At 39.0% G+C, this 25283-nt stretch overlaps 1 protein-coding gene across 1 annotated transcript; it reads right to left on the bottom strand.

Annotated features, from left to right (window-relative positions):
- Window positions 1-263: 263 nt before the first annotated feature.
- LOC308254613 (olfactory receptor 4F6-like) lies at window positions 264-24110 on the bottom strand (the record flags this gene model as incomplete). The annotated part of the gene is made up of 2 exons (XM_080680857.1): window positions 264-2111; window positions 23420-24110. The coding sequence occupies 2 exons, from the start codon at window positions 24108-24110 to the stop codon at window positions 1864-1866; spliced, it is 939 nt and encodes a 312-aa protein (XP_080536983.1). The 3' UTR covers window positions 264-1863.
- Window positions 24111-25283: the final 1173 nt, after the last annotated feature.

Genomic DNA, 25283 nt, shown 5'->3' with positions numbered 1-25283 from the left:
AAATCTCTGAGAAAAGTTTAATGCAATGGCCATTTACATACAGCATAACACCATAGCTATATACAAACCAGGCTGTTTTTTCTCCTCCATTTGGGAGTGATGGGGTCCCCATTTGTGTGGAAAGCTAACAAATAGAAATTGTTCTCAATTAAATGTGTTATTCTATTACTTATTATCAGAGATGCATAGTGTGGGAGTTAGGATAACAGATCCTGAAACAAAACTCTAACATTTTGAGCCAGGCTTATTACTCAATAGACCTTGAAGACCTTTTTTATTTAATTTATTGGTTAATACAATTATATAAGTATTGAGTGTACAAAACGAGCTTGGGAATCTTCCCTCTTCTTAAATTTTTTTGGACTAGTTTGAGAAGGATAGGTGTTAGTTCTTCTTTTAATGTTCAGTAAAATTCACCTGTCTGTGAAGCGATCCAGTCCAGGATATTTGCTTGTTGGAAGTTTTTTTATTACTGCTTCAAATTCATTAGTTGTAATCTGTCTATCCATATTTTCTGATTCTTTCTGATTCAGTTTTGGAATATTGTGACCGTGAGAACATTTAACATCTTTGTGCCTCAGATTCCTCCTCTGTAAAATGGGGATAAAGAGGATATCTGCTTCATAAAATTCAAGGTAAAACACTTAGAGGAATACCTAGACTTAGACTGCACAACTTCTGGGTAAAGAAAACCTGCACACATATTTTATAAATATTTCTTTCCTATTTGTTGAAATATTTTACATTTATTTTTCTGGGAGAAACACAGTGATCTCAGTGTGACTTACTAAAGCAGAATACACAATTCATCCATCACATTGTTTCCCATCTAAAAAAAGGAACATCATTAATTGTAAATATTTGGGAGGAACTTCAGGCCTACAAAATAGAATTTAATCAAAGATCTCTCTGAATACCACTGTAGACAAAAAATACTGTTAATAATGAATCTTAAACATTTTTAATAATTAATGCAATGGTTTAAAATTCATTTTTAGTATGCTCTGAACAGGAAATGTAAGTTAGCAGTAGAAATTAGGAAAGGATTTATAATTGATAAAGAAGTGCTCAATGCTAATGGGAATTTACTAGGAAGAAGGAATACAAATGAGAGGTGTAAAGATCACTTTTCAAATAAACCTATAAGAAAAAGTTAAAAGTGAAATATGAGCAGAAATTTAAATATAATATTGACTTGAAGGGCAAGGCCACTGACCTAGGATCCAGAGATAGTTTCTGATGCCTGACTATCTCTGGTAATATCTGGCTGTGTGTCTCTGGAAAAATTTCAGTCACCCTTCAATTGCTCAGTGTTAGCATGTACAACTAAGGGGATTAGAACAAATGATATTGGTTACTCATTCTAGCTTTAAATTCAAAATGCTAATACAGAATTAACAATTTCCCATACTGACAGATATAGGAGCCTGATAAAGCGGCAAAATATCTTGATACTGGGGAAGTAAGAAGTAGGCAGATTAGGAGAAAAGAAAATTAAAATCAAAACAGTTATGTAGTAAATAGATGAAAATAATATGAATGCATATTCCATCTATCAATAGAATAATCTGTCCAAAATAGAAAAAAGATAAACCATTATTTGCTCGATTACATGGCACTTTCTTAGACCATATAAGTTTCAAAAGACATATAATTTGGTATTTAACACTTTGATGTACAGTGTCAAAAAATAGCATCATTTCTAATTTAATAATGAAATAGATACCATAATTTAATAGATACTAGATCTCTAGGCATATAACATGGCCTAAGTCTCGAGCATTTCTCTGAAATTGCATAATGTTTCCTCTGCATCCAGCATGAGGGAGAATCTATGGTTCCATATCATCAAAGCCAATTCATTTACGAAATCTTCCTGTAATGCACAAGATGACAGCACAATCTCTTTATTGCCATTTTCATTTCTTTCTTCCTGAATGTATAGATGACTGGATTCAGAAAAGGAGTGATAAATGCATCAAAAATGGCAAGATATTTGTCCAGGTGTGATGTGGGAGAAGGCCATGTGTAGAAAAATATCAGTGGCCCAAAGAACAAAACCACCACAGTGATATGAGCTGACAAAGTGGAGAGGGCCTTGTATGAACCACCTGAAGAGTGCTTCCAAACAGTGAACAGAATAAATATATAGGAAATGACCAGCAAGACAAAAGATCCCACAGAAATAGGCCCACTATTGACAGTAATCATGATCTCCAGTTCTAGTATTTGTGCAGGCAAGTCTAAGGAGCCGAGGAAGATCACACTAAAAACTGTCCAATACATTAGGGCCACAAAAAGGCAAATCTACCACAAAAACTATTTGAATCAATGAATGGATAAAGCCAACAATCCATGAATTGACTAAAAAGTATAGACACGTTCTTGGACTCATGATAGTCAGGTAGTGGAGAGGCTTACATATAGCCACATCTATCAAAGGCCATAGTGATGAGCAGTACCATCTCAGCAGCCCCAACAGCATGAGTGAAGAAGATCTGAGTAATACATCCACAAAAGGAGATGGCTTTGTGCTTCTTGAAAATATCACAAATCATTTTAGGGGCTGTGATTGAGCAAAAAAACATATCAACGACAGAGGTTAGCCAGGAGGAAATACATAGGGGAGTGCAGGTGAGCATCCAAGGTTATAGTGAACACAATGACAAGGTTTCCCATCATGCCAGCCAAGTAGAACAAAAAGGAGAAGACAAAAAGGGGAAGCTGAATCTCCCATGAATTAGTGAGTCCCAGGAACACAAACGCTGATACTGTGGAGTGATTCATTCCATCCATTGTCTCAAACACCAAGGTCAGTTTACATGTTATCTAAAAGGAAGAAAATGGGGGAAAAAATGCATAGCCAAGTGTTAGTATTCAAGAAAGAAAGTCTTCAGTCCGTGAAAACAATATTAACATCTCACACAACCAAATAATCTTCATTACATGTACACTGGACTTCTACTTAGAGGAGTCAGCTGGTTCCCACATGACATTATGGTTTTCAAAACTACTATTACAAGTTTAATTATATTTCTGGATCTCTTTTACTTTTTCTTTCTTTAGGATTACATGCATATTTTATATCCTCCTATCCAATGTGTTTACTACAATAACATATAAGTTATCTTCAAATACTTTTGACTCTGATTTCTTATGAATTAATAGTATTTCAGCCATTCATATCACCACCTAACAATATTTTATGCACAGCATATAGCTTCCAAAGTCTCTCTTTTGTTACTTATATTGTTCTATTAGACTTTAAAATTTTTCTATCTTTCAGCTTTCAAAATTTCTCTCATTCTATTCTCCAAAGCACAGAATCAAATTCTCAATGTCCCAACTCTAATATTTTCTCATTTGTGAAAATTTCCAAATCTGTGCATTTCTATACTCCCTCTGCACTGTTAGCATTTATTTTGCTCTGCCTCTCATAATTATATATATTTCCATCTCTAAAATTAAAGTATAGCTTCTTGAGTACAGGAACCATGTCTAGTTCACATAAGCAGTCCCACCTTCATCAAAATCACCAGTAGTGACTAATATAGTCATTTAATGAGTACTTAGCACTTGTTGAATGAAGAAAGAAATTAATGGACTGAAGAATGACTCTGAAGACAATAAAGTGAATTATAATTCAGTAAGGTTCATATTAACAGTACTAGAGGCCCGGTGCATGAAATTCATGCACTGGGGGGAGGGGTTGTCCCTCAGCCCAGCCTGCACCCTCTCCAATCTGGGACCCCTAGGGGGATGTCTGACTGCCAGTAGCACATCCCTCTCACAATCCGGGACTGCTGGCTCCTAACTGCTCACCTGCCTGCCTGCCTGATTGCAACAACCGCTTCTGCCTGCCAGCCTGATCACCCCCTAACCGCTCCCCTGCCAACCTGATTAACACCTAACTGCTCCCCTGTTAGCTCAATCACCCCCAACTGCCCTCCTCTGCTGACCTGATCGCCCCTAACTGCCTCTGCCTGCCTGATCACCCCTAACTGCCCTCCTCTGCTGGCCAATTTGGTTCTGATTGGTCGGTTTCTATGCCAGTCAGCATCAAAAGCTCTGCCTCCTAGGCAGCCATTGGCTCCTCACAGTTGACCCAGATTTGGTTCTGATTGGTTGGTTTCTATGTCAGTCAGCATCAAAAGCTCCACCTCCTAGGCAGCCATTGGCTTCTTGCAATTCACCCAGATTTGGTTCTGATTGGTTAGTTTTTATGCCAGTCAGCATCTCCAGGCCTATCTCTGGGCCTGATCATAGAGGCAGGGCTGATCAGCAGCTGCTCCAGACTACTGGCAGCGGCTGAACTGCTGACCTCTGTGAGAGAAATAGAGAGGCTTGGCTGCTGGCGAGGGAGAGAAAAGCAGGGTCTGATCACCCTGCTTCTCTCTCCCAGCCTCACCAGCAGCCACTGCCACTGCTGATCAGCCGCGCCTCTCTCTCTCTCTGAGAGGTCAGCAGTTCAGCCCTCTCACCTGCTGCATGGGCAGCCTGGCGAACAGTGGAGCCTCCTGTTCGTTGTGGATGTGACGGACCCAAGGTTTTTATATATTGGGATGTTTTGTGTTACCAATCAGGAATTATCACAGGATCCCAAACCTCATTTCTGTAACTGTTTACACAAAGTAATATTAGCACAAGAAAATTCTGTCATCGAAAGAAATATGGGGTCTCAAATATTAATTTAAAAATTGTGAATAAAGGACCTTCAATACATTTCAAAATGGGGGGAACTCATTTATTTTATAAGTAATACTCATTTTTTCAAAAAATCTCAATTTCTCACATAAAATATGTGATGAGCTGAGACAATCTCCTCCTCTAGTGTGTACACACGCACACACACACACACACACACACACACACACACACACATTGGATCACAAAAGATAAGAACTCTGCCACATAAAAGTTGTCTCTTTTCTTTCTCAAAATACATTTTGGATGGGTAAAAGAGTGACAGTAATTTAAAAAATAAACTGGGTAAAAGAGCTGGGCAGTGTCTGTGTCTGTAATTGAGAGAGGATGATGATGATTGATATAAAACCCAGAAGAAGAAAAAAAAACAACTAAAGGACATTAGACAGAGCCCAGTATGGGGAAATAAAGACAAAATTACAATTTTTAGGGATAAAGAACTACCAGAGAAAAGCCATCAGAAGTCCACTTTCAATAGAATGTTCCTGATTTAGTACAACATTTAGTGAAATAAGCAATATAGAAAAAAATATAGGAAGTGACCTGCTCATTATCACTAAGGTAATTGGTGAGAGTTTATACCAGAATCAAGAACCCTAACTCCCATTAAAAGTTATTTTTATTAAATAGCTTTTGTTTTAGTTTCTGATTTCTGCTGTAACAAATTACAAGCAATGATGGCTTTAAAAATACAAATGTATTACCTCACAGTTCTGGAGATGAAAAAGCCAAAATGGGTCTTCCAAGCTTGCCTGTATTCTTTGGCTCATGAGCCCTTCCTCTCTCTTCAAAGTACATCACTCTAATTTCTGCCTCCATTGGAGTACATCACTGCAACAGCCTCTCTGGCTTTGACTCCTACCCTTCTCTTATAAGGACCCTTGCTATTACACTGGGCTAAACCAGATAATCCAGGATAATTTTCTCATCTCAAAAATTTTAATCACGTCTGCAATGTCCCTTTTGCCATGTAAGGTAATATATTCACAGGCTCAGGAATTAAGACACGGACATCTTTGGGGGCCATTATTCTGCACACCACAACTTTCTTACGTGTAACCAAGTATTTTAGGAGAAAAAGGAAAATATTAAAACTAATCGATGACTCTGACATAGGGAATTTCAAATAGCTATTCAGGAAGTTGAAAGAGATATCAGAGTAAGGACAGATATGCTGTGTCCTGACTTTTTCCCTGAAACTACATTTAAGTGACTTCTGACTCCAACTACATCAAGACCAAGCCTGAACAACTAGTGTCTGCTAATGAAAGCCTATGAGAATCATCCAATCAATATGGTCTTGGACAAGTAGCCACGTGTATAGCTGACTCCTGAATGGTTCTCTAGATGATTTTTGTTCATTAATTTGATAAATATTTTGAGTGCGCAAAATGCCAGGCATCATTTCAGGCATTGGAGACATGGCATTGACAAGAATTCTTGTCTTTGAGGAGTCTATATTCATGTCAGAAAATGCAATTTTGGCCTGTTAGATGCAGTTCTTCTTCGCTAGAAAGGATATAATAACACTTGAAGATATGATGTAATTCATTAGTTAATTTTTCAGTACCTGAGTTCAGAGAAACAAGCAGTAGCCAAGATACACTTCCGCCAAAGAGGGGGAATCAGCTTCATAGGACCCCTTTTCTAACTCACTAAATTTTAATAATTCTAACTTCTTACTTTTGTTTCTCCAACCCTAAGAATAGTAGCTGTTTCCTACAGTTTTTAGCTTTTTAATAATATACTAAAGGCCCAGTGCATGAAATTCATGCATGGGAGGGGGGATCCCTCAGCCTAGCCTGCATCCTCTCCAATCTGGGACCCCTTGGGGGATGTCCGACTGCCAGTTTAGGCCAGATCCCTGCGGGATGGGGCCTAACTCAGCAGTTGGACATCCCTCTCACAATCCGGGACCACTGGCTTCTAACCGCTCACCTGCCTGCTGATCTGATCCCCCTAACTGCTCTCCCCTGCTGTCCTGATCCCCCTAACTGCTATCCCCTGCTGGCCTGATTGCCCCTAACCACCTCTGCCTTGGCTCTGCCACCATGGCTTTGTCTGAAGGACATCTGGACAGTAGTCCAGAAGATGCCCGGTCTAATTAGCATATTACCCTTTTATTAGTATAGAGCAGGGGTGGGCAAACTTTTTGACTTGAGGGCCACAATGGGTTCTTAAACTGGACCAGAGGGCTGGAACAAAAGCATGGATGGAGTGTTTGTGTGAACTAATATAAATTCAAAGTAAAGGAGCGGAGGGGAGAGCAAGAGAACCCTCCGCTCTTTCGGCTCCACGGGCCCGATAGAACAGCCGAACGGGCCAGATCCGGCCCGCGGGCCGTAGTTTGCCCACGGCTGGTATAGATAGTCATCTTTACATGCTTTTAAATACCAAGTTTTTTAAGTACTAGAGGCCTGATGCATGAAATTCATGCAAGAGTAGGCCTTCCTTCCCCCCACTGCCATCACTGGCTTCCCTCTGGCACCTAGGACCCAGGCTTCCCTCGCAGCCCTGGCTTTGTCCAGAAGGTTGTCTGGTCTAATTAGCATATTAAGCTTTTATTATTATAGATAGTAGTTATATATTAGTTACATTAGTTTCAGGTATACAATATAGTGATTCAACATTTTTATACCTTAGATGTGATCACCCCACTAATGTTAGTAATCATCTATCACTATGCAAACTTACCACAATATTATTGACTATATTCCCTTTCACCTTTCTCACCCACCAAGCCCCCCCACACCCCCAATCCTCTGGAAATCATCCCTTCAGCCTATGTTTCTATTAGTCTGTTTTCTTTTGTTTTGTTTGTTCACTAATTTGTGCATGTTTTTTAGATTCCATATATAAGTGGAACAATATTATATTTATCTTTTACTAATTTCACTATCATAATTATTTGGACTAATTGGCAAGCAGCTCAAAAAAGATGGTGGAAGAAAGATTTCATGGCTTTTTCACTCAGACAACAAATACATACGTAGCATTTATAAAGTGCTAAGCCTTAGAGATAATATAAAGATGTGGAAGAAAGGAATGAAAAAAATTGAACATATATAAAATGAGACCATAAGTTTATCAGGACAATTTTAAGAGTTGTGTAAACTGGTTTATGACTTATAACCAAATCTCTGTCATGAACTATGAACTAACTAATCAAATTGTCTTTAGAAATAGGCAGAAAAATAAAGCAAAAAGATTACTAAGGGAAGAAATGCTTCTAACCAAGTTTTTTAAGGCTCCCATTAAGTGGGAATAACAATGAGAATATATTATGAAGTAAAATATAAGTGGTGTTTCTTCTACATTGAATAGCAAAAACTAACAAGAACAGCAAAAGAAATAGTGGTAAATTTGACTGTTAATGAATTTATAAGAAATAGAGTTAGCAAAATTAGAAGATTTATGAAGTCATTTAGAAAAACAATATGAGATTTTGTATGACCGAATCTAACCAGAAGGCAAAAAGGACATTTTTTTAAAAAAAGTTATGTACATTTTTAAAATCAAAAATAAAATTCATAGAAAAATGAGAAAAAAGGAAAGCAAAGCAAAATTGGATGTAGGAAGCAGCAGATGAGCAAGATCCGTTAAATGAAAATTTATGACAAAGAGGAAGAAATGGGAGAACAGGAGCTTGTTCGGATTTGTAATTTTAAAAGCCCCAAGACCCAAAATTATTTTGCAATTGCACCTGGCATTAGAATTTCTTTCTTTTATACTAATATACTGAATTCCTTAGTTTTACTTACATTGCTAAGGGAAGAGTACTCCTTTAAGCTATTGCAAACAATTTACCGGATGGTGTTCCTTAGCTCATATCTTATGCAGGCAAGAAATGAACGTTTTGACAACAAAGATATTAGTGACCCATTTTAAACCTGATTCATTACCCAAAAAATGATTAGCTTGGCTAGGTTGCTGCAGAAGACAGGTAAAGAGCAGATGAGCTCAGCAGGAGAGGAGCAGACCCCAGGAATAAGAGCTAAAGCTGAGAACAGGAGAAATTGGGTCAAAGACAAAATGTACCTACTTTACAATCCCTTAAAGAGCAAAGGAGACAAAATAATACCAAATAGAAAATATCAGCAGAGCTGAAAACTTACCCAGTTCCTGTCTTCAAGTCTTAAAATTTCTTAGCTATCTATTAGTTCAGAGTTATATAATCTCTGAATGGCTTCTAGTGAGAGACGCTAGGTTCTGGGTGCTTGATCACTTTGAAGCATCCCAGACCCTCCATGTCTCCTAAGACCATTGCCATTATTAGATTTTTCACTTTGAGTTCCCTAGTCTGATCTACCTATTACTCTCAAGAATTATAATGACATGAATTATAGCCATCACTTATTTAGACTACTTAAATGATCATATATAACAAATGCAGATTCTTAATGAAATGATGATTTAAATATCTTCAGCTATATGGATTTAGAATTGGTCAGCCTCTTAAAATAGAGTCATAGTGATGTCACATTTTAAAATTTGGAGCTGGGGTGGGAGTGACAGAGAGAGAGAAGTTCATTATCCCCAATTAATAAAATAATTTTGGCTGGAAGAGATCTAAAAATATATTCTGACCCAATTCCTTTGTCTTGTTTCTCCATCCAGGATATGTAAGTTTTGTGGTTTTTTTTTAATCAGTTCACTAGGTTTGAGAATTCATTTTCTTCCTTGGTTTCCTGCTTTTTATTAACATAACTAGAGGCCCGGTGCATGAATCCGTACACGAGTGGGGTCCCTCTGGATGGTCTGTGGGAATCGGGCTGAAACCCACAGTCCAATGCCACCTATAGCTTCTACCTGCTGCTCCTGCTCATCTTAGTCCCACTGCGCCTGCCACAGGCTTGCACCCAATCAGTCCCCATTGGGAGAGGCTTGCACCGCCACAGCAGCACTCACCAGCCGTGAGCCCTGCATCTGGCACCCTCCCAAGGGGAATGGCCTCCAGGATCAGACCAAAACCAGCTCTCCAATATCCCCTGAGGGGTCTTGGATTGCGAGAGGGCACAGGCCAGGCCGAGGGACCCTACCGGTGCACAATGGGAGGGCTCCAGGTTGTGTCTGGCCCATATCGTCCAGTCCCCATAGGCCGGCCCCCAGCAGCAAGCTAACCTACTAGTTGGAGCATCTGCCCCCTGGTGGTCAGTGCACATCATAGCGACTGGCTGACCAGTCGACTGTCTGCCCCCTGGTGGTCAGTGCATGTCATAGCAAGTGGTTGAGCAGCCTTAGCATATCATTAGCATATTATGCTTTGATTGGTTGAACAGTTGACTGGTCACCAGACACTTAGCATATTAGGCTTTTATTATATAGGATAGCATAAAAGTTCTTCATTACAAAAGGAAATTTTTCTTCTTTCAATTAAGCCAATACCCATTTAATTCTTTCTCTGTGAATATAAAGGTGTCAGAAAACCTCTCAGAAACATGTTTAATATCCTTGAACTTGGTGAAATCAAATAAGGATCACTCGTCTGTACCCTCTAGATCTATTCACCTCAATTCCTTTAGCCTGTCCTCATAGGATTTACCTTCTATCCCTTTATCTTTGTCACTCTGTCCAACCACTCCCACTTCACCACCAAACATTTCATGATAGTGACCTACAAAATTTTCTTATGTTTTAAAACACAAATAAAAAACAGAAGGATTGATTGCTGACTGTCAAACATTATACATTGAGTTTTTTTCCTCTGTTCCTCCATCACCTAGTTTTAACTGACACTATATTATTTTAGAGTGAGATATTTAGATATTTTTCTTCTAACCAAGTTTTCAAGCACTCTTTCTCCACATTGATTCTATGAAGTTGGGGTTTTATTTTTTTAACTTTACTTATTACTACTACCTAATGAATTTCTCCTCTTCATTTCTTAGTTATCTAAAGACAGAAGTGAAGCAGAAAACAAACTTGTTATGAGACAACACACACATTTGTCTTCACTTTCAGTACTAGTATGTCTCTAAAGATTCCTGGGTCCAGTTAACAAATCAACCTACATCCTAGTCCTGGCCACAGTGTGGACTCCAGACTCTGCAATGTATCTTCAGTCAAACCTTTGGATCTCCAGGTCATTTCCAAGTCCTAGATAAAAATTAGGTTAATTCTTGCTCTCCATATCCACAACCACTCCTATTTATTCTCCTGTTGTGCTCATCATGTCACTACCACCACCATCTGTTCTTCTTGCCTTCAGGTCAAAGCTTAATTGATACAAACAAAAAGCAAAATGTTACCTGAGTGTTTCTCATGTTGAAGTTTAATTTAATATCTTCTTCTTGTTGTCAACTTCACCCCATCCTTCCCTTGTAGCTATTCACAGACCATTATCTCAAGAGGTACTCAAAAATGTTTCCATAAATGGAAAAAATAGCTAATTAACTGCACTGGAGGATAGTGACCAAATAAGGCTATGGTGACCTGGGCTTGCAAAACTAACATCAATTAGTCAAGGAAATTGTCTCCTAAAACTGTATTTGTTGTGATTAAAGAAACAATGGGGAAAGCTGATAATGAATCACAGGAGAAATGAATGACACTGGAATTTACAAAACTCAATTTCTGTCCTTTTTTTTTTTTTTTTGCCACGTTAAATCCTATTACAATGAAAGAAAGCATCCCTATGTCATTTGATAATATTTACTTTCCAAGAGATACAAATTACATGAAGCAGCCTTATAAATATTAATTTTCTCTATACATAAAGAATCTAGGCAAGTGAAAGAATAAACTATAAAAAGTAATTTAAAATAGTTTATAGTGTGACTTTTATAAATAATAAATTACCATATTGTAGTAAGCACTTTGAAAATATGAGCTTTTGTCTAATTCATATTTGTGTCTTCCAAAGCAACTTGTACAGTTTCCTGAAATGAAGGAGACCTAATATACATTTGTTGAACTTAACAAAATAATTTAGTCACTGACATAATTCCATTGTCCCTTACTGTGCTTGTCATTTGAAGGCAGTAATAAAATGAATAAGGAGGTTCACTTCAAAATATTAAGAGGAAGTAACAAGATTTGAATCTCTGTCTTTTTTAGCCTCAGATACATAAGTTGAGGTAATCATATTACTCCATAGGATATTATTAGCATTGGTTTACAAAGGGCCCCTCTCTTGTTTTACTTATTTATTCTCTTTCCTCTCCATTCTCCATTTTTAATCTCTTTCCCTCAGAGGCAATCATTCTAGTGTTTATAAAATGTGTCCTGATGTTGTATGTTTTATCATAAAACATGCATATTATTTTATACTAAAGGCCCGATGCAAGAAATTCGTGCAAGAGTAGACCTTCATTCCTCCGGCTGCCGGCACCGGCTTCCCTCTGGCACCCGGAATGCGGGCTTCCTTCCAGCCACCAGCAGCCACCCAGGACCCAGACTTCCCTCCAGCGCCAGCAGGCACCCAGAACCTGGGCTTCCCTCACAGCCCCAGCTTGGTCCAGAAGGTCGTCCAAGAGGACATCCGGTCTAATTAGCATATTATACTTTTATTATTATAGATGCACATACATAGTAATATATATATGTTATATATATATTATTGTGATTCTTTTTTAATATGTTTTTTATTTATTTAAGAGAAAGGAAATGTAATGTGGTAGCCTGGATTGTACTTTGGGATAGAAAAAGGACATTAATGGGAAAACTGGTGAAATCTGAATAAGTCTAGTATTTAGTTAATATTAATGTACCAGTGTTGATTTCTGTTCTGACAAATGTACCATAGAAATGTAAGATGATAACATTAAAGGAAACTGAAATTGAGTGAGGTCTACATAGGAACTATCTTTGCAACTTCACTGTAAATCTAAAATTATTCCAAAATAATAAAAAACTTTATTTTTAAATGGACTGAAAAAGAAATGTAAAATATGATTGAATGGATTTATTAAGTGAAAATCATTCATGAACATTTGTTGAAATTCTGCTATTTGGCAAACAGACATTCAAGATGCAAGATGAATATTATAATGGTGCATGTCAGTAAAAACTTAACAGTCCAATGGAGACATGAAAGTTGGAAACTGAGGAAACAAAATCTAAAATATCAGAAGGGCCCTGGATGGGTAGCTCAGTTGGTTAGAGCACCATCCACATATGCCAAGGTTGTGGGTTTGATCGCGGTCAGGGCACATATAAGAATCAACCAATGCATGCATAAATAAATGGAACAGAAATTATATATATATATCCATCTTTCTCTTTCTAAAACCAATCAATAATTTTTTTAAAATGATAAAAATAAAATGACAGGGAGGAGAAGAAGAAGATGGCAGCTGGCAGGACAGAGGTGAGGGAGAGGGTGTGAGTGAGTGAGGAGTATCAGGGGCTCAAAGACCAGGCTCTGCTGGACAGGAGCCCCTGCCACCGCTGCAGGCACTCACCAGGCTACAAGGCTCAGGCACAGAGCCCACACCATCTTGAAGGGGAGAGCAGCCTCCTCTAGGAACTCAACATCACCATCACCCAGATTGGCCTTGGACATTGCCCAAGACCCTGCAGTCACACCAGCCAAAGTCCTCCTGTCTCACCGCAGACCTGAAGACCCTAGGATGTCCACTTCCAAGAGCGCACAGCTCCTGCAGCAGCAAATGGGACATCCCCCTCCCCGGCTGCCAACCTCTGGAAACCATAGTCACACCAATCCAGCTTGTGGCCCCCTGAGTCTGCCGCCCAGGCAGGTGGCTCCCAGGTGCCTCTGTGAGTCGCTGCTGAGCATGTGTATCTAACCAAGGGCACACGGCCCCTGCAGCAGAAACTCGGGCTTCCCCCTCCCTTGCTGCCTGCCCACAGACACTACAGTCACACTGCTCCAGCACACGGCCCCCAAGAGCCTGCCACCGCAGCAGGTGGCCCTCAGGCACCTCTTTGAGCATATCCAACCGAGGGCTCATGGCTCCCTCAGCAGGATCCATGACTTTCCCCTCCCAGCAGCCTGCTTCTGGACACCTTGGTGAGTTACTGAGAACTTACCTCCCCGGACAAGGTTACACTGTTTCAACCACAAACTCCAAGACTCCCCCATCCCCAGATGCTGGCTCCTGGACCCCCTTGTTATTCACAGAGGGAAATCACTTTGGCCAGAGTCCCACCTTCTCAACCGCAGACTATGGAACAACTGCCCCCCACCATCACAGGTTCCAGGACCCTCATAGTGAGTTGCAGAGTGACGCTACCCCAGCAAGAGTCACACAATACCAGCCAAAGTCACAGTACCTGAGCCTCAGGCCCCAAGACCCCTTCCTCCCAGGCCATGGACTCTGAGAACTCACAGTGAGCACATACCAGTGTGACCTCAGGCAACCCTTTCCACAAGAGCCAGAACCACAATCACATCTACAACAGCTTGCACAATGAAGCAGGGGGTGAGTCACATTGCCAATCCATGGTGAGACTTCATTCACAAATAAGAAACTAACATTCAAGACCCAACTACACCAGGAGAATCCAAATAGCTCAAATAGGGGGCTCTATTAGATCACCAAGCCCAAGGGATCTAAGAGACTGCTCCACTGGGTCCCAAAAATCACCAACTACATAGAACCATCCCCAAAAGATCCTGGGTAGCAAAGCAGTTGGATCTAAGACATAGAAACAATTAAAATGTTACAGCAAAAAAAGTGAGGAGACAGAATAACAATCCCCAAAGGAAAGAAAAAGAGGAATCACCAGAAAAGGAATTAAATGAAATGGAGGCAAGTAACTTGTCAGAGAAAGATTTCAGAGTAATGGTTGTAAGGATACTCAAACATCTGGATGACAAACACACACAACTCAATGAGAATTATAAGGAACTGAATGAGAATGTCACCAACATGAAAAGAAATCAAGAGGAAATGAAGAATGATGTAGCTGCAATAAAGAACACAATAGAAGGCTTTAACAGTAGACTAGAAGAAGCTGAGGACCGCATCAGCGAGTTAGAAGACAAGGTAGAAAAAAACACACACACACAAACACACAGCAACTGGAAAGAAAACTTAAAAAAGCAGGAAGAGAGCCTAAGGGAGCATTGGGACAATAAGAAACAAAACAACATTCGCATAAAAAGGGTACCAGAAGGAGAGGAAGTGGAACAAGGAATAGAAAACCTATTTGAACAAATAATGACAGAAAACTTCCCAGATGTTGGGAAGAAAAAAAGCCACACAAGTCCAAGAAGCACATAGAGTCCTAAACAAGATGAACCCAAAAAAACCAACTCCAACACACATCATAATTAAATTGGCAACATCAACAACAAAGTAAGAATCCAATAGGCTGCCAGAGAGAGACAGAAAGTTACCTTCAAGGGACGTCCCATTAGAATATCAACTGATTTCTCAAGAGAAACACATTGGGCCAGAAATGAATGGAATTAAATATACAAAGTGATGCAAAGTGAGGGACTGAATCCAAGAATACTATACCCAACAAGGCTATCCATCAAAATTGAAGGTGAAATCAGAAGCTTCACAGACAAAAAAGGACTAAGGTAGTTTATTACCATCAAGCCATCAATGCAAGAAATGCTAAAGGGACTACTGTAAAAAGAAGAAATAGAAAGGGAGAAGGAATATGGGCATAAAGATTAAAAATGGAATTAACAAGTACCTATCTGATCTTCTAATAAAAAAATAATATGCAAATTGACCCTCACTCCAACACACAAGATGTGGTCAAAGAGAGCCATACCCATGTAGACACAAGATGGCCACCACAAGATGGCCGGCAGGGGAGGGCAGTTGGGGGGGACCAGGCCTGCAGGGGAGGGCAGTTGGGGGGGACCAGGCCTGCAGGGGAGAGCAGTTAGGGCTGACTGGTGCTGGCAGGGGAGGGCAGTTGGGGGCAACCAGGCCTTTAGGGGAGGGCAATTGGGGGGGGCCCAAGCCTTCAGGGGAGGGCAGTAGGGGAGGACCATGCCTGTAGGGGAGGACAGTTAGGGGTGACCAGGCCTGCAGGGGAGGGCAGTTGGGGGCGGCCAGGCCGGCAGGGGAGGGCAGTTTGAGGTTACCAGGCCAGCAGGGGAGGACAGTTAGGGGCAATCAGGCCGGCAGAGGACCAGTTAGGCATCGATTAGGCTGGCATGGGAGAGGTTAGGGAGTGATCAGGCTGGCAGGCAGAAGCAGTTAGGGGCAATCAGGCAGGCAGGCAGGTGAGCAGTTGGGAGCCAGCAGTCCTGGATTGTGAGAGGGATGTCCTACTGCCCATTTAGGCCTGATCCCACCAGGCCTAAACGGGCAGTCAGACATCCCTCAAGGGGTCCCAGATTGGAGAGGGTGCAGGCTGGGCTGAGGGACACACACCCCTCGCCCCATGCATGAATTTCATGCACCAGGCCTCTAGTAAATAATAACCTTAAATGTAAATTAATTAAATGCTCCAATCAAAAGACATAGGGTAGCTGAATGGATAAGAAAACATGAACAATATATTTTCTGTCTACAGGAGACCCACCTCACAACAAAGGACTCACACAGACTGATAGTGAAGAGATGGAAAAAATTTTTTCAGGCGAATGGAAATGAGAAAACAAACTGGGGTAGCAATACTTATATCTGACAAAATAGACCTCAAAGTGAAGGCCATAACAAGAGATAAGAAAGGCCACTACATAATACTAAAGGAAGCAATTCAACAAGAGAATATAACTCTGGTAAACATATATGCACCCAATACAGGAGCATCCAGATACATTAAAAAAAAAAAAAAAAACTTCTGGAAGATAACAAGGGAGAGATCGACAGCAATACAATCATAGTAGGGGACTTTAATACCCCATTGACACCACTGGATAAATCCTCTAAACAAAAATCAGCAAAGAAACATCAATTCTAAATGATTCACTAGATCAGATGGACTTAATTGATATCTTCAGAACATTTCACCCCAAAGCTACAGAATATACATTCTTCTCAAGTGCACACAGGACATTTTCAAAGATAGACCACATATTAGGACACAGGCAAAGTCTCTTCAAATTCAAGAACATAGAAATCATATCAAGCATCTTCTCAGTCACAATGGCATAAAATGAGAAATCAACTACAATAAAAACAATGAAAAAAATCAAATACTTGGAGGCTAAATAGCATGCTATTAAACAATGATTAGGTTACCAAAGAGATCAAAGAAGAAATAAAAAAGCATTCTGGAAGCCAATGACAATGAAAACACAACAATCCAAAATCTATGGGACACAGAGAAAGCAGTCCTGAGAGGGAAGTTCATAGCTTTAAAGGCCTACCTCAAAACAAAATGGTAATAAATTATCTAACCCTGTAACTTAAAGAATTAGAAACAAGAAAACCCAGAGTAAGCACAAGTAAGGAAATAATAAAGATCAGAGAGAAATAAACGACATAGAGACCAAAAAAAAAGATCAATGAAACCAAGAACTGGTTCTTTTTTTATTATTATTGATTAAGGTATTGCATATGTGTCCTTATCCCCCCCATTCCCTCCTTTGCCCCCAAACCCTCCACACTCATGCCCTCACCCCCTGGTGTCTGTGCCCATTGGTTAGGCCAGTGGGCAGCAAACCGCGGCTCGCGAACCACATGCGGCTCTTTGACCCCTTGGGTGTGGCACTGCATTAGAACCACTTCTTCAAAATAGACTCGCCAACTTCTGCACATGGGCCACGAAGTTTCAATTGCACTGTGCGCGCCTGCACGTGATATTTTGTGGAAGAGCCACACTCAAGGGGTCAAAGAGCCGCATGTGGCTCGCGAGCAGCTCTTTGCAAACCACTGGGTTAGGCTTATGTGCATGCATACAAGTCCTTTAGTTGATCTCTCCTCCTTACCCTCACCCTTCCTACCTTACCTCTGAGGTTTGACAGTCTGATCAATGCTTCTCTGTCTCTGGATCTGTTTTTATTCATCAGTTTATGTTGTTCATTATATTCCACAAATGAGTGAGATCATGTGATATTTATCTTTCTCTGAATGGCTTATTTAGCTTAGCATAATGTTCTCCAGTTCCATCCATGTTGTTGCAAATGGTAATAATTTCTTCGTTTTTACCGCAGCGTGGTATTCCTTTGTATAGATGTACCACAGTTTTCTAACCCACTCATCTGCTGATGGGCACTTAGGCTGTTTCCAAATCTTATCTATTGCAAATTATGCTGCTATGAGCATTTTGGGTACTTACATCCTTTCTGATTGGTGTTTCTGTTTTCTTGGAATATATTCCTAGAAGTGGGATTACAAGGTAAAATGGAAGTTCCATTTTTAATTTTTTTTTGGAAACACCACACTGTTTTCCACAGTGGCTGCACCAGTCTGCATTCTCACCAGCAGTGCAAGAGGATTACTTTTTCTCCGCATCCTCGCCAGCCCATGTCATTTATTAATTTGTAAATGACAGCCATTCTGACAGGTCTGAGATGGTACCACGTTGTCATTTTGATTTGCATCTCTCAGATGATTAGTGACTTTGAGTATCTTTTCATATGTCTCTTGGCCTTCCTTATGTCCTATTTCAAAAAGTATCTATTTAGGTCCATTGCCCATTTTTTGATTGGGTTGTTTATCTTTCTTTTGTTAAGTTGTATGAGCTCCCTGTAAATGTTGGAGATTAAACCCTTATCGGAGATAACATTGGTAAATACGTTCTCCCATGCAGTGGGCTTTCTTGTTGTTTTGTTGATGGTTTATTTTGCTGTACAGAAGCTTTTATTTTGATTTAGTCCCATTTGTTTATTTTCTCTTTAGTTTCCATTGCCCTAGGAGTGATATCGGTGAAGAAATTGCTTCGGCATATGTCTGAGTTTGCTGCCTGTAGAATCCTCTAATATTTTTATGGTTTCCTGTCTTATTTTTAAGTCCTCTATCCATTTTGAGTTTATTTTTGTGTATGGTGTAAGTTGATGGTCTAGTTCCATTTTTTTGCATGTATCTGTCCAATTTTTCCAATACCATTTATTGAATAGACTGTCTTGACTCCATTGTATGCTATTGCTTCCTTTGTCAAATATTAATTGGGCATAGTGATTTGGGTCGATTTCTGGGTTCTCTATTCTATTCCATTGGTCTATATGTCTGTTCTTGTGCCAGTACCAGGCAGTTTTGAGAACAGTGGCTTTGTAATACAGCTTGATTTCTGGTATTGAGATCCCTCCTACTTTGTTCTTCTTTCTCTAGATTGCTGCAACTATTCGGGGTCTTTTTTTATTCCAGATGAATTCTTGGAGAGTTCGTTCTAGGTCTGTGAAATATGCCGTTGACATTTTAATGGGGAGTGCATTAAATCTATAGATTGCTTCGGGTAGTATGGACATTTTAATGATGTTGATTCTACCAATCCATGAACACAGTATATTCTTCCATCTGTTTATGTCTTCTTCTATCTCTTTATTCAGTATTCTGTAATTTTCTGAGTACAGGTCTCTTACTTCCTTAGTTAAGTTTATTCCTATGCATCTTAAATTTTTTGGTGCAATGGTAAATGGGATTGGTTTTTTTTTAATCTCTCTTTCTGTAAGTTCACTATTGGTGTATAAAAATGCCATAGATTTCTTTGCATTAATTTTATATCCTGCTACATTGCCGAATTCATTTATTAAGTCTAATAATTTTCACATTGATGAACCTCTAGCCAGGCTCACCAAGAAACAAAGAGAAAGGACCCAAATAAAATCAGAAATGAAAGAGGTGAAGTAACAACCAACCCCACAGAAATACAAAGAATCGTAAAAAAAAATACTATAAACTACTCTACTCCAACAAACTGGACAACCTTGACGAAATGGACATATTTCTAGAAAAATACAACCTTTGAAAATTCATCCAGGAGGAATCAAAAAATCTGAATAGGCCAATAACTATGGAGGAAATTGAAGGAGTAATGAAAAAAACTTTCAACAAACAAAATCCCTGGACCTGACTGCTTCACCAGAGAGTTTTATCAAACATTCAAAGAAGAAATAAAACCTATCCTCCTCAGACTATACCAAAAAATTCAAGAGGAAGGAACACTTCCAAGCTCCTTCTATGAAGCCAGCATTACCCTAATCCCAAAACCAGGTAAAGACAACACAATGGAAGAGAATTACAGGCCAATATCCCTCATGAACATAGATGCTAAAATCCTCAACAAAATTCTAGCAAATCAGATCCAGCAGTACATCAGAAAAATCATACACCATGATCAAGTGGGATTTATTCCAGGGATGCAAGGCTGGTACAATATCCGCAAATCAATAAACATGATATATCACATAAACAAATTGAGAGACAAAAATCACATAATCCTATCAATTGATGCAGAAAATGCATTTGACAGAATCCAACACTGCTTCCTGAAAAAACTCTCAACAAAGTGGGAATAGAGGTATCATACCTCAACATAATAAAAGCCTAATATGACAAACCCACAGCCAACATCATACTCAATAGGCAAAAACTAAAACCATTTCACCTAAGAACAGGAACGAGACAGGGATGCCCACTTTCACCACTCCTGTTCAACATAGTACTGGAAGTGCTAGCCATAATGATCAGACAAGAAGAAGAAATAAAAGGCATTTAAATTGGAAAGAAGAAGTAAAATAGTCATTATTCACAGATGACATGACATTGTACATAGAAAACCCTAAAACTCCATAAAAAAACTACTAGACTTAAAAAATGAATTCAGCAATGAAGCAGGATACAAAATTAACACCCAGAAATCTATGGCTTTTTTATACACCAATAATGAACTCAAAGAAAGAGAAACTAAAAAAAAAAAATCCCATTTACCATTGCAACAAAAAAAATTAAGATACCTAGGAATAAACTTAACATAGGAAGTAAAGAACTTGTACTCAGAAAATTACAGGACACTGAAAAAAGAGACAGAGAAAGACATAAATAAATGGAAGAATATACTGTGTTCATGGATTGGTAGAATCAACATCATTAAAATGTCCATACTACCCGAAGCAATCTATAGATTCAATGCAATCCCCATTAAAATACTAATGGCATATTTCAAAGACCTAGAACAAACGCTCCAAAAATTCATCTGTAATAAAAAAAAAAAAGACCCTGAATAGCTGCATCAATCTTGAGAAAGAAGAACTAAGTAGGAGGGATCACAATACCAGATATCAAGAGATATTACTAAGCCACTGTTCTCAAAACTGCCTGGTACTGGCACAAGAACAGACATATTGACCAATGGAAAAGAATAGAGAACCCAGAGATTGACTCAAGCCATTATGATCAATTAATATTTGACATAGGAAGCAATAGCATACAATGGAGTCAAGACAGTCTCTTCAATAAATGGTATTGGAAAAATTGGACAGATATATGCAAAAAAATGAAACTAGACCACCATACACAAAAATAAACTCAAAATGGATAAAGGACTTAAACATAAGACAGGAAACCATGAAAATCTTCAAAGAACCCATAGGCAGCAAAATAGCAGACATATGTCATAGCAATATCTTTATCAATACAGCTCCTATGGCAATGGAAACTAAAGAGAAAGTAAACAAATGGGACTACATCAAAACAGAAAGCTTCTGAACAGCAAAAGAAACCATCAACAAAACAACAAGAAAGCCCGCTGCATGGAAGAACATATTTGCCAATGATATGATAAGGGTTTAATTTCCAAAATCTATAGGGAACTCAACAAAAGGAAGATAAACAATCCAATCAAAAAATGGGCAAAGGACCTAAATAGACACTTTTCTAAAGAGGCCATACAACATCTACACAATGGAATACTATGATGCTGTAAAAAAGAAGGAATTCTTACCATTTGCAACAGCATGGATGGAACTGGAGAGCTTTATGCTAAGCAAAATAAGCCAGTCAGAGAAAGATAAATATCACATGATCTCACTCATTTGTGGAATATAATGAACAACTTAAACTGATGAACAAAAATAGAACCAGAGTCATAGAAGCATCGGACAGACTGCCCAACCTATGAGGGAAGGCGGGGGGTGAGGGGATCAGAGATCAACCAAAGGACTTGTATTCATGCATATGAGCATAACCAATGGACGCAGACAGCAGGAGGATGAAGGCATGTGCTGAGGGGCAGGGGTGGCTGGGGAGAGGTCAATGGGGTAAAAAGGAGACTCATGTAATACTTTAACCAACAAATAATTTAAATTAATAAATAAAATAAAATGAAAGAACACAGCAAAAAAACAGGAGTCTGTCAACGTAGATTCTAGATATGGATCTTCTATATATTCCTTTTATTACCTTCAGCTAACTGGTTAATTTTTCTGGTACCTAAGATTTCATAAAATAGGAAAACTCTATAAGATTACTTATAATTTATTTTAAAGTTCAAAAATTGTATGATCCCAATAGAATTTTAATAGTTTTCTAAGTAAGTGCATGCACTATAGAAGCTATTATCTTTCAGCTTTGATGCAGGAGCTGAGGCTCTGCAAAGTAATTCCTTTTTTGCCACTCTGCCATTAAAGGACACAAGAGGAAAATAGCAAGGTTAGAAGAGGAAGAAGCACTCATTGCTCCTTTCTATTCGCTGCCTCTGGCCTCCTCCTCTGCTCACTGTGCCTGTGGGCATCATCCATCATCCACACTTGTCGCCTCAGCAAACTTGGTTTCTTTCCAAGGCAGCAGCTGTTTTCCAACATTAGAGAAACTTGGCTTATCACACCCTCCTCAGGAACACCTGTGTTAGCCAGTGGCACCCCTTCCTCAAGGGTTGTGGCCCTGCCCTATAAGCCCTCCTCTAAGCTCAGATGCACTAGCACCAGCCAAGCAGCATCCACTCCTCGGGTATTTGAGCTTCAGCTCCTGGGGTGCTTCCCCCAAGCTTTTGATAGGTTTTTGTTTGTAAGTTTTAATAATTCTAAACTCTGCTCTAGAGTAAAAGCTGCTTCCTACAAATGCTATGTCTGTGATATTTTATATTTCATTCTTTTTAAATACCTTTAAAGTTAACAACTTTATACTTAATTAACAATTCTTTGTATCAAACTTTCCATGTTCAAAAAACTAGTATGGTTTCTGTCTCCTCACTAGACCCTGAAAAAGCCAGCTTAGCAATAAAACCGAGGAACACCAAAGAATAATGAACTGGAAATATAGAACATAAATAATCTGTATAGTAAGATAAATCCAATGACATAAAAAATTAACATTTATTTTGAAAGTAAGATAGACCACTTAAATGGGAAAAATAGAACATGGACAATAAGCCATATGTTGACTTTCAAAAAGGATTGTTTTACATTTATATTTATTCTATTGCCACTAAAGAGAGGTCAGACCATTGGTAAGAGAGCCACAACCTGTAGTCTTAGGTCTCTTACATAAGCAGAGCCCAAAGATTAACACCACAATTCCATTTATAGAAGAAAAAAAATACAGGACACAACACATACTAGTAGATAGTGACATTCTGTTTAAATGTAACATACCTTATTTAGTTCATATCCATCTGAAATTCTAGTATACTTTGCCTTTTTATCATCCTCAGTATATTTAAGAAACTTTAATTCATAACTGAGTGCATAGTCTCCTCATTGCCACCTTCATCTCTTTATTCCTAAAAGTATAGATGACTGGATTTAGAAAAGGAGTGATAACTGCATCAAAGATGGCCAGGAATTTATCCAGGTGTGATGTGGGAAATGGCCACATGTAGAAGAAGATTAATGGCCCAAAGAACAAAACAACCACAGTGACATGAGCTGACAGAGTGGAGAGGGCCTTGGATATACTGCTACCTGAAGATTTTTTCTGAACAGTCACCAAAATAAAGATGTAAGAGATGATCAAAATTAAAAAGGAAACCACAGAAATAAAGCCACTGTTGGCAGTAACCATGAATTCCAATGTGTAAGTCTCTATGCAAGCAAGTTTGATAAATCGAGGAAGATCACAAAAAAAGCTGTCTAATTCATTAGGGCCACAGAAAGGCAGGTTTACAACGAAAGCCAATTGAGTCACTGAATGAATAAGGCCAATAATCCAGGAAGTGACTAGAAGCAAAATGCACCTTTGTGGGCTCATGATGGTCAGGTAGTGGAGGGGCTTACATATGGCAACGTATCTATCAAAGGCCATGGCAATGAGCAGCACCATCTCTGTACCCCCAACTGCATGGATAAAGAAGATCTGAGCTACACAGCCCACAAAAGTGATGGTTTTGTGCTTTCTTAAAAGATCATAAATCATTTTAGGAGCTGTGGACGAGCAAAACATCAAGTCAATGATGGAAAGGTTGGCCAGCAGGAAGTACATGGGGGACCGTAAATGAGGGTCAGAGATCACAGTTAGCACAATGAGGAGGTTTCCCATCAGGCTTGCCACATAGAACACAATAGAAAAGAGGAAGAGGAAAAGCTGGATCTCCCATGAACTGGAGAGTCCTAGGAACACAAACTCAGACACCACAGAGTCGTTGGCTTTGTCCATTGCCTCTCTCTGTCAGCAGTGATAACTCTCATGAAACCTGAAAGAAGAGAGTAAGGAGACACTTGTTTGTTTAGGGAAAATGGTACTGACCTTACTTAATCTTGGGCAATTAGTAGTTAACAGAAAACTAGACAAAGGCTGATTTATGCCTTTGGAGACCGTTTCAGTCACAACACAACCCATATTTCTTTGTTGTATATTTCATTGCCAAAATAGATTGCACAGAGTAAGAATCCTTTTACTTATTTGAATGGGTAGTTCTGTTGTATTTCTAAATGTCATTATTTCATATTTATATATCACATATGACCATAAATTAAAAGGCTTTTTGTAAATTATATAACTATATGAAATAATTAAGTGACAGTGAGTTTCATAATTTGGACATCTCTCAGTATATTGATACCATATCTATGATCACATTGTCAAGTTCTTTCAAAATACACATAAACAATTTTTAAAACCTAAATTGTAATTTTCTGATATCTGAAAATTAGGAAGACAAGGTGAGTAATTTAGAGGAAGAAGGAAAGATGGAAGTAAAGGATGCCAGAGCATGGCACTCACCATTTTAGAGAGGGAGGATAAGTGCAAGAGAAAGTGACACAATTATGGGTTCTGTGGAGGAGATTCTGACTAGATAGAGAGAGGAAAAGATGTGGGACAAGAATGACAATGATGAGTCATAATCCCAAGTAGAAGAAAAGAGTAAGAGTGAAAATATCAGTGGTTTTACACATGGTTCTTTTTACCTATTTATAAAATACTTAACCTTGTTCTGAATTAAATAAATGCATACCCATATAGCAAGACACTATTTTTTTCTTATCATTTTGGTGGAGATTTAAACCTTCGAAAAAATTCAGGGTTTGAGGGGAAATGTGGAAACAGATACTCTTCATAACCAGTGATGGGAAAGTAAACTGATAAAACAGTTACCACTCATGGATATGGACAACAGTATGATGATTGGCAGAGGGGAGGATGGGAGAGGGGAGGTGGAGAAGGGTTTAGGAGGGATAAATGGTGATGGGTAGCAACTTGACTTGGGGTGGTGAACACACAATAAAGTGTGCAGATGATGTGTTGTAGAACTGAAATCTGTAGAATTTTGCTAACCAGCGTCACCCCAATAAATTCAATAAAAAGGAAAAAAATACTCCCATCAACTTT

The sequence above is a fragment of the Plecotus auritus genome (genome assembly GCF_963455305.1).
Source record: "Plecotus auritus genome assembly, chromosome: 1".
Taxonomy (NCBI): Eukaryota; Metazoa; Chordata; class Mammalia; order Chiroptera; family Vespertilionidae; genus Plecotus; species Plecotus auritus.
The sequence above is the reverse complement of the archived record's forward strand: the minus strand, read 5'-3'. Positions and strand labels throughout refer to the sequence as shown.